Source organism: Babylonia areolata, chromosome 27 (genome assembly GCF_041734735.1).
Source record: "Babylonia areolata isolate BAREFJ2019XMU chromosome 27, ASM4173473v1, whole genome shotgun sequence".
NCBI lineage: Eukaryota > Metazoa > Mollusca > Gastropoda > Neogastropoda > Buccinidae > Babylonia > Babylonia areolata.
In genome coordinates this window covers 31,591,656-31,602,741 of record NC_134902.1, presented here as the reverse complement: position 1 = coordinate 31,602,741, position 11,086 = coordinate 31,591,656, and the positions used below count along the sequence as shown (strand labels likewise).

Here is an 11,086-nt window from a genome sequence, read left to right as displayed (position 1 = left end):
ATTGTCAATTTTGTCAATCGGTCAGTGTGTGCTAGTTGTTGTTTTGATGTAGGAGATAAAGGAGGGTTACTAAGGGTTTTATACACATAATGGGGATGTGTGTACAGCATGCTTATAGTGCACGTAAAAGAACCCATGGCTAGTAAACTGTTGTGACTGGCAAAATTCTTAATAAGAATCCACCTGGATGGGTAAATGATTTATACAGCACAGTAAAAAGGTAGTACAGTTCTGTCAGTCTTTTATAAGTCAACACTTCTGGTTACATCTATCTTTACATAATATGTGTGATAATGTGCATGCTGCTCATAGTGATCTTTTTTCTTGCCGTTTTTTGTCTGGCCTGATCTGAATAGCTGTTTTGTGCAGATTGATACATTTTACACCATTAGAATTACTGCTATGTGTTTTTCAGAACATTCTTCATTTCTTGCCTTGTTTCCTTTCTTACACAGTTACTCATTTCATTGATTGCACAGTCTGTGCTTGGGAACAGTCTGTTTCCCACCCCCACCCCCTCCCTCCTGTAAGACATGCTGTTAGACATTTTGTTTGATACTGTCTTTCTGAACATACATTGACAGATATAATATTCATTCAAAAGTGCTGGAAGAATCTTGCTAAACCTACTGGGGTTTTTTTGGTTGTGTGTGTGGGCGATTATTGGTTTTTTTTTTTTTTAGAATGAGATGCCAGCAGCAGCATCAGTGAGTCCCACTTTCCTTCCTTTCTTCCCTCCTGCGAGACTGTTCAAGAATGCAGGGTCAGGTTATGGTCTGCTTGGATCTACTTTGGATCGCTCCATTTTTCCTGCTTCACTGTTGTTCTCCCCCCCCCACCCCCCCCACCACCACACACACACACACACACAGCACACTGCACTGCACTGCACTGCTCCCTGGCTTGAAGCTTGTTGGCCTGCACACAGCTCACAACATTTTGGTTACCACCTTACACTACACTACAGTTCTGGATTTTCTCTGTCTTTGTGATGAATGCCAGCAGATGTTGAGTTATTTAGGAAATGTTGTGCTGCCACATTTGGAAGGAAAAAAAAACCACCCCACCAGCCTCTTTTCTTAGGGGTTTTTTGTTTATTTTTGTGTGTGTGTTTGGGTTTCTTTTTTTTTCTTACTCCATTGATAAGAAATTAGCTGGCTTTTGTTATAGTTTTTCATTGCAAACATTGCCAGATAAATCAGCTGTAGACTTTAGTTACTTTTCTGCAAGCAGTCACATATCTCACGTCTATAGTTTGCACAATCAGTTTCAAGGGATGAAAATTTACACAAACAGCGAATGTTATCATCAACTCTGAATAATTCAAAGACTTTTCATTGCAGAAATGAAACATTGTCAACCATACTTTCCATTCAGTTATCCAACTCAGAGCGTTTCTCCAAGGAGGGGGTATTTGGGAGGAGGCCTTCAGATTTGTCACTAACATCAATGTGAAAGAGTAAATTTGGTATGTAAATAAAGTAGTTCCAAAATTTATATTTATGATATTTTGGGGAAATTTTTTTTCCCATTTCTGAGAGAAATGAAAGGTATGGAACATTAGCTCCATCTGGCAGGTTCTGGTTTACCTGCTTCACTGTGACATCTAGTGGCCTTCATTGGTCCTTTATTCAGTTCCAGTGGTATGAAACTTAATCACAAAATGGCCAATAGAACGCATGTTGAAATTCATGCTCTGATCATAGTCATGAAAGCTGATGAGCGTTTTATTTTTTGTTTTCTTTCTTTCTTCTTTTTTTTTTAAATAAAGAATGGCATCAGTTTCACATCATTCCGAAGATGAGGGACAGAGAAATGTCCACCGTGCAGCATTGTTTGCGTTTAGGTTGGTTGGTATTGTATTGTTGGTGGCAAATAGATTGGTCACTTTTTTCTTTTCACTCAGTTTTGTGTTCAAAATTTCCTGTGGGAACTGAAGTCAGTGACACATAATGATTTTGATATTAACAAATCTTTTGGGTTCGATTTTTGTGGGAAAGTTGCGCTTGGAACAATAGTATGAATTACTCAGAAGACTTTGTTCTAAATTGAGACCAGACATCTGTTTTTATCTCACATTGTAATTTCATTTATTGATGGCAAAGGGAGACAGATGATGATGATGGGGATGGGAGGCTTTGTTTGAAAATTAAACTCTCTTCAACATTTTCTTTGTTTTACACATATCTTCATGATTTGTTTCCCCCCACTATCATCATATTTTTCATAGACAGCTTTATTTTGTTTTGAGAATTTGTGCTGGAGTTGGAATGCATTTCTTTTTCAGGTTTATTTTGATGTGGTTGGTTATGGATGTAGAGGTTGGGGACTGAATGTACCGTGACTTCACAAGATTATCTAGAATATTCACAATAAGTTAACTGTCCAATTTTGCTCCATCCATTGGTCTGTAATATATAACAATTAGGTGAAGGGATCATTGTAGAAAAAACACATGGTCGCTTATTGGCTGAAATGTGCAATGCCCTCAAATAATTTGATAAAACAATAAAATAAAAAATATATAGAAATGCTACTTACTTTGGCATTGCACTTTTTTTTATCCTGTGGGTCTGTGAGAGTGTGAGAAAGAGATGGTCGGCATAATGTTTTTTTTATATTTACACCGGGTATATATTGTCACAGGCGACAATATGTTCCGATCCTCACAGCGCAGGTTGTGGCATCCGCTTAGATTGTCACTATAAAAACATCAGCTGCATCAGCAACATTGTATAACACCTGATACACACTGACACACAACCTTGTGCGCACACACACACACACACACACACACACATATACACACGCATGCACTCATACACACACAAACGGATCGTCTAATATCACTGATAGTGAAAAGATGCTAAAGAACGACCGAACAAACACACACACACACAAACTTAAGGCGAATCATACATTCACACTTGCACACATAACGCATGTACACTCACACTGACACAAATACACACACGTGTGGCACAGCATCCTTCGCGTTGGCACGGCAACCTGTAATGGTTTGACCAGTGAGATCAAAACTGGTGTAAAATGTTTAGAATCTCCCAAAAAAAAAAAAAGATCAGTCAGAAAATGAATATCTTTGCACATCCCCATTGTGGCTTCAGACATACAGATTGTACACATGCACGTTCTACTCTCATGGTCTTGGTTTGCTTGTGCTACATGTGAAATGATGCAGAGATGGATTTAACTTCTTTGAAATGTACATACAAATAGATTTCTGGTTTGGTGACTGAGCACACATGCTGTAGCTTTCTAAAATGACCGCTCGATGTGCAGTATTTAAATTTAATTTGATATGGGCTGTTTTAAGAACTATGCTTGTGCCTTCAAAGAGGACCAAAGGGGTTGGCATCTCCAGTTCTGGGCTGGGTTTCATGAGCACAAAGTTTGCTTAGAGTTCCGAATGTTCCTATGCATATTACCGTGGAGTTAGGGAACATTCATGCATACAGAGCTGTTGTGCTGACCACCTTGTTGTACTGCTGTGAAACATGGACGACGTATCGCCGTCACATTCAACAACTTGAGCAGTTTCACCAGAGATGTCTACGAAAGATCCTCGGCATAAAGTGGCAAGACAGGGTCTCCAACCTCCAGGTCCTAGAGAGGAGCGGCCTGCCCAGCATTGAAAGCCTGCTGATCCAGTGCCAGCTATGCTGGACAGGACACATTGTCCGCATGACAGACAGCAGGATCCCGAAGATGCTACTGTATGGCCAACTGAAGGAAGGCCACTGCAAAATTGGAAGACGCCGCAAGTGCTTCAAGGAGACCTTGAAGGCAAACCTCAAAACCTGTGACATAGACATCGCTTCCTGGGAAACTAATGCCCTTGACCGCTCTCGCTGGATGATCCTGTGCTCATAAAGACATTTGAAAACAAGAGGACGCTGGCCATTAAGGAGAAACAGGAGCGAAGGAAGCAGGGCTCAACTTCTGGAGACGTTTTCCCTTGCAACACCTGTGGGAAGTGCTGCGCATCCAGAATCGGTCTCTTCTCCCATAAGAGGACACACACCGACACGACAGATAAGCCTGCCTGCCTACTCATCCGTCGGTCCGACGAGAGACTCCAACAATAGGGAACATTCTAAACTCTAAGGAAACTTTGCGCTGCGAAGATCGCTCATGCAACCCGACTCTGGACCTTAAACCGGTTGTTTCCCTTGGCTTGTTGGGCGAAGCACATCGTCATGGGGGCAAAAGTTCACCGACAATGTTTTGCAAGGGGAAACCTGTTTGTTTTTGTAACGTTTTCATGACATGCGTGTTGTCGGTGAGCTTTCAGTGTTAGGTCCCATTACCAATGGTGATGTGTTTTGTTCAAACTGCAGTTCTGTAGACTGATGTGTTATGTTACATAACTGCTTTTACCGCTGAAGATTAAACAAAACGCTGAATGAATGGTGTCTGTTATTAGAATTTTTTTTTAAATTACCAGGGGGAGCAACGGCCAAATCAGTTTGACATACTATACGTGACGCAGCACGTGAAAACCAGGCTATAGTCGCAATTTATCATTTTTTTACTTTTGTATATCTTCTAAAAGTCAGTTAAAAATCAAAGATTAAGATAGAAAAAAACAGAATTGATCTATCTGTCATAGTTTTTTTTCTATGATTTTTTTCTAACTTCATGTACCTTAGGAATAGAAACGGAGAAATCAGCTCTTGAAAAAAACACATATTTGTGTGCCTGCATGTGACTTAAAGAATTATCCTGAATGTTTATGTGATGTCAAAAGATTCAGAACTGAATAAACTTTTAATTTCCATATGAAAAAGGCACAGGAAAAATTTGTATTTTCTCTCTGCAATACTCAAACGAAGACAAGTATTGCAAGTGGAAGAGTGACGTCATGCAATACAGATTCTTCAGCCACAATAAGCTCATGGAAAAACCCACATATTTCTTTGCCTGTAGTTTCAAAACAAGAATTTTCCTGAACATACATGTGGTGTCAAGACGATTCAGAATTCAGTGAATTTTATATTTCAGTATGTCAAAGGCACAGGAAAATTCATATTTTCTCTCTGTACTCAAAGACAAGAATGGCAAGTGGAGGAGTGATGTCATGCAATACAGATTGTACAGCCATGAGAGAGCCGACAGCGACAGTGAATGTTAAAATAGTTCTCGCCCATAAGCTGATGCATGAATCTTTGGAACTTCGGCTTAGATCCACATCAAACTAACGTCATGATGTGTATTGCCACATAATCAGCTGACGTGAAATCAGCCTGGAACATAGACTCAATGATTATAGTCTCTATATTGCCTGGAGCAAAGCCCAAATCCACTGAATGTTACAACTGAAGTGACAATCATATCATGATCGTTTGTATGCAGCATTACCAACAGCTCCAGTGTCTTGACAAGGGTGGAGATCTTGTGTGAAAGTGGTTGAGGGAGTGCGGGCGTGCGTGCGCGTGCTCATGTACATATGTGTGTGCGTTTGTGTGTTTTGTGCATGGTTGCTTGTTTACGTGTGTGTATGTGTGCGTGTATGCCCTTGTGTACGTGTGCAGTTTGAGTGATGGTAAAGTGTGCGTACACACACACACACAAACACATAAACACACAATAGTGCTGTGGGCAAATCTGTACGCTCCCGAACACAGAAAATATTGTATTGTTCGGAGTGGAAATGCACGTTTGATCCGCCAAATACAAACTGTCAAAAGAAATGGGCTTGCCAGGAGTGACTGCCGAAAATATTTCACCAGAATTTGCTTCTGGGCATTTTTGTTACAAGTTAGTAAAACCGGAGGAAAGTCATGACAAACACCGAGGAAGTTTGAAACTTTGACAGATCTGAATAATGAGGGGGGAGGGGAGGGGATAGTGGGGGTGGGGCTCAGTTCATGCATGCATGCATGCGTGTGTGTGTGTGTATGTGTGTGCGCGCGCATGTGTGTGTGTATAAGTCATTGTGCTTGTGCACTGTGGACAGCACAGAATTTGAAACTGAAGAAATGGACCTTGGGATGGGGGACAAGCCTGAGAGGAGTCCTGGGGGTTGGGGGTTGCATCCCTGCATCATTGAAGTTGTCTGGACACACTGAAAAGCTCTTTGTGTTTTCTGTTAAGTGAATCAAACTCATAACAGCCAGAAAGTTCTTGTAACTGGAGATAAAAAACAAACAAACAAAATATGCACACACTCAGGCTCCTATGCAAACGCATGTACATTTGCATGTGCATGCACACACACATAAACACATATGCATGTGCAAAAATATAACATACACACACAATCACACATAAAATCAACAATTATTACCCATTCCTTTATATTTATTTCTCAATAAAATTTTTCCATTGTTAAAAATACTTTCATACTGAAAAAAAACAACCCAGCGGAATCAAAGCAGTGAAACCCATATACAAACAGGAATGATTGTGGCCTCAACAGACGCTGACAAAACATCAAACATTCATTAAATTAACATCCAGTATGAGCAAAATGTTAATGGAATATAGGCAACTGAATACATATAGTATAAAAAAAAAAAAAAAAAAAAAATTCATGGGAACATTTGAAAACAAGCTGAAAAATAAAAGATACTAATAAAGCAAAAATGAAACAATCAATAAATTGATAAATGTATACAGTACAATATTTCCTATTTCACAGGAATCTTTAATATTTCATAGCTGCTTTGATTTTTTTGGTTTTTAATGTCGTAGCCTAATGGTCCATTTTTGTTTCAGGTGCTAATGTGCACCGTGGGTCCATGGAGATTTCAGAAGAAGCTGCATGCATCTTCATCGAGATCAGCAGATACATAAGTTAACAGGTTAAACATATTGATACTGCACAAAACAGGAGTTCTGAATAGTACAAAGATATACATATATTGTACCATCTTCCAATGTTATGTTCCAATGGTCAAGAGATGAACAATGGGATCAGGATCAATGATGATGAAATCTTTGGTCAATGTTTCGTAGTGAATATTACTTTCTAGCTGACAATTCACACTTAACTGATTTTGTCTGTTCTTTCAGGTCAGCTATTTAGAGACATTTAAAAAAAAATGTAACTTAGATATAATGATCACATGAATAGTGTTAGAACAATGATAAAAAAAAACAACCCCTTTGTAAGAACTGAAACACATTATGAATCCACATAATGTCAGCAAAAATAATACCACACACACACACACAAAAACCCAACCATTAACTTGATATTTGATTGAACAGTGATAAATCAGATCTATACATAGCATGTACCATAGCATGGAAATCTCTGGCAACAGGGGTAAAATGTCTGGATTAAAAAAAACACACACACACACAAAAAAACATCATACTCAAAAACATCATACTTTGAGCAGAGTCAAAGAGAACCACAAGCCCAAGACCTACATCGTTTCAGAATTGGGCAAAAAAAACCAACAACAAAAAACAAAAAAAACTTCAGTCGGAAAGGTTAAAAGTGGGGGAAAGAGAGGACAGCTCAACCTGATAGAGGTAACTTCATACAAAATGAGAAAAGCAAGAGTGAAACATGGAGGAGAAAGACAGAAAGAAAGAGACAGACAGACAGACAGAGACAGACAGACAGAGACAGCACGTGGTGCAGGACAGGAGAAAAGAAAGAGGGATTGTAGAACACCGTATCATATTATATTACAAATGATTTGTTTTCAGTAAATCCAAATACATAATATACACACACACTGACCACATACACACACACACACTCTCTCTCTCTCTTTCTCTTGACATTTGATAAGAATGATTAAAGAGAAAAATACAAGTAGGATAAAAAAGATATATATATATACACAGTAAATATTTATAGCCTGTGGAATACATGAATAAACAGAACTGTCAAAATATACATAATCATCAATTCTGTCACACACACATCAACATTCCAAAATGAACATGGCCTGTAAACTGCATTCTCATACCTCTGGATGGATCAGATGGTTCTGCTGTTTGTTTTTCCCTGTGAGGTGACTGGCAACATCTCTTTGGCTTTGTGACGCAAACGGTGAAACACACAACAGGTGCATAGATAACAATTAAACCATTAACGAATTACAGGTGAAAGACTGTGATGATAATGTAACCATTTTATTCAGTACAAATGTCACAGAGCTGGGAATTGATAGTGTCTTGACAAAATACAGTAATTCTAACAGTTCACGCGTCCCCTCCGTTAACAATGACTGACAATGTACAACAGCAAATTTCATGTTCACAATGGAGAAGATACTTTTTTTTTTAAGGAGGGAAAGAGACAGGGCGAAAGAGAGAGAGAGAGAGAGAGAGATTGAGATTGAGATTGAGATGGTTTATTCATATAGGCCACAGCCCCTTTGAAGGGGGATATACAGTAAAATGCTAAAGTCACACATTCAAAAGTCTTCATGATGTAACATATACATTTCTCCTTTTGAGTGCTTTATACAGATATAGAGCGAACTCCTTGACAGTCTTTTCATTTGTTGATGACATTAACATGATAAGTCTAAACAAGCAAGGGTGTTGACAGTATTTAAGTGGAATCAATTGTTCTCTAAGATCTCTTAATACTGGGCAACACAGCACAAAGTGAACTTCATCTTCTTTAGATTCTTGACACATTGGACAAAACAAATTTTGGGCACATGATTTTCGATATCGATAATAATGCGTACATATTTCAGTAACACCTAATCTAAACCTTGCCAAAGTATATTTCAGATGTCTATCAAGTCTCATTGACAAAGAGAGAGAGAGATGATAGAGAAAGATATACAAGAAAGAAAGACAGAGACAAACAAGGCATCCAAGGAAAAACATAAGGAGACAGAGTAAGACATCCTAACACTGATGGAAAAGACCGGTAGAAGGAGACTTAACGAAAGAAAAGAAGTTCAAACTTCCCATTTGTTACACAGGCTTCAAAACATACTCATACATTGATGGTTGATATGCTCTGGTTCAGATCTATGGAAAAAACGTTCTATACACAGAGAAAATACACTCAAAAGAAGTGTTCACTTTCAAATGATATAACATGGGATATTTACTCAGCACTGACAGCAAGGCTGGAATACAGCCTTTTAAAAAAAAAATGGTCCAAATCACAGGAGTGAAAACAAGCCAAATGAAGAAGATCAAATATAACAATGATAATATTAATCATCATACAGTCAGTCATAGACAGATAGGTTTCCACCAGCTGCATGTAAGTTGACGTGATAAACGAAACAGAAAAGAAACAATCAGTTTAATTTAATAATGCAACAACACTGCCTGTGAAGCAACAATACTTCAAAACTAAATAAAATGCAGCCCTTTAATAAAAGAAAAACAGAGAAAGACAGACATACAATCAAGAAAGCAAAAAAGTGTACCAAACAACATACAAACCCTGCACCTGAACATGTAAAAATGACATAGCTCTGCAGAAAAAAATACACGCTCTTTCTTCACTTTTCAACATCAGACTCTGCATTGATATCATCATCTCATTGAATTTTGTTTTTTTGATATGAATCGTAATCACAGTCTATCATTTGGGAAACAACTCTACTGATTCAAGTAGTAAAACAGGGATATTATATGGGTTTTTAATTTATAGCACTAGCTCATCTTGTTATTAACACCATCAGGTTAACCATACCTGCAGATGTGAACGTAACACACACACACACACACAAACACACACATACTTATGCTGTCGATGCTCTACACAGGCACAAAAGTACAAATATGAGTGTGCCCACACACACACACACACACATACATATGTGTATATACACACACTTCACAGAGACAGTGAAAAAGCAAGTAAAGAAAAAGAACAACAACCGCACTCTCCCTGGTAAGAACAGCTTGAATTTCAAATACAGAAATATCTTGTGAAGAGACAGCACACACACACACACACACACACACACACACTCACACGTGTGCACACACACACACATAAGCACACACACACACACACACATGTATGCACGCACACACACAAGCACGCGCGCACAAACACACACACATTCCACACACACACATGCAAACCACTCGTCCAGCTCAGTTGGAATCCAGGTAGCTGCTCTTGCGAGGTTTCTTCAAGGGCTTGGGGTTCCCGTTGCCGAGACCCCCCCGATGACCCCCATTGGCCACGTCACTCTTTGCCGCCGTCTTGTCCTGGCGGCGGCTGCTGCCAGACCCGTCACCCTGAGGCAGCTTGCCCGACAGGGACTGTAACTCCTGACGGATGCTGTCCACCAGCTCCTTAGGGGAGGTCCCGGCTGCCAGACGGGAAGCGATGAAATCCCTCTCGTCCCTTGTGCCCACGTTGCGTGTGGGCGGCTGGTGAGGGGCTGGTGGTGGAGGGTCTGGATGTTCATCGCCCTCACCTCCCTGGCTGCTTTCCGGTGGAGGAGGAGGAGGAAGGGGGGGTTCTCTCTCCTCCACAGACTCCCCAGAAACTGACGGCGGTGCTGCCATGAAGCGGGCTGTGGTGGTGGCAGCGGCAGCAGTAGCGGTGTCCGCCAACATGTCTTCATACGCTTCCAGTCCTGGGTAAGGTGTGTAGGTGTCCAAATCAGCGGCGGTGGCTGTGGTGGCGAGTGGTGGTGATGACGACGACAATGAACCTTTCTCTGCACTGCTGCCGGCACCGTTCTGCTTGCTGCCCATCTGATGATGATGATGATGATGATGACGATGATGATGATCTGTCCTGGACTGGGTGGAGGTGGTGGGGGGCTGCCTGGTGCGGATGACAATGGGGTTGTGGTGGTGAGGGGGAGGAGGGGGGCCGGTGGCGGAGGCGGATTCCATGAAGGTGGTGGTCTGCAGTTTTTCCTGGACTGGCGCCTTGGAGCTGGTCAGCTGTGAAACAGGATCAGACAGACAGACACAGGTAGTGGGTCACTGACTGATGTCAAATTCTGCCTCTGATCTGTACAAAATTCCTTCTTTTTTTCTGAGGGGGAGGGTTGGAGGGGGGTGTTAAGTCAACGATTTATGAGTCTTTGTTTGGCTTAACCCCTTCAATACCTGTTGGGACACAGCAACTAACAGAGATGGGAAAATTCATGAGGTGACA

General features: G+C 40.5%; 1 protein-coding gene across 1 annotated transcript in view; it reads right to left on the bottom strand.

The window, feature by feature from the left end:
- Positions 1-8,752: 8,752 nt before the first annotated feature.
- Positions 8,753-11,086, bottom strand: part of LOC143301059 (uncharacterized) — a 44,414-nt gene continuing 42,080 nt past the window's right edge. The window contains exon 21 of the mRNA XM_076615064.1: positions 8,753-10,869. Coding sequence (XP_076471179.1) covers positions 10,063-10,869 — 807 coding nt within the window. The 3' untranslated portion in view covers positions 8,753-10,062. The remainder of the gene's footprint in view (positions 10,870-11,086) is intronic.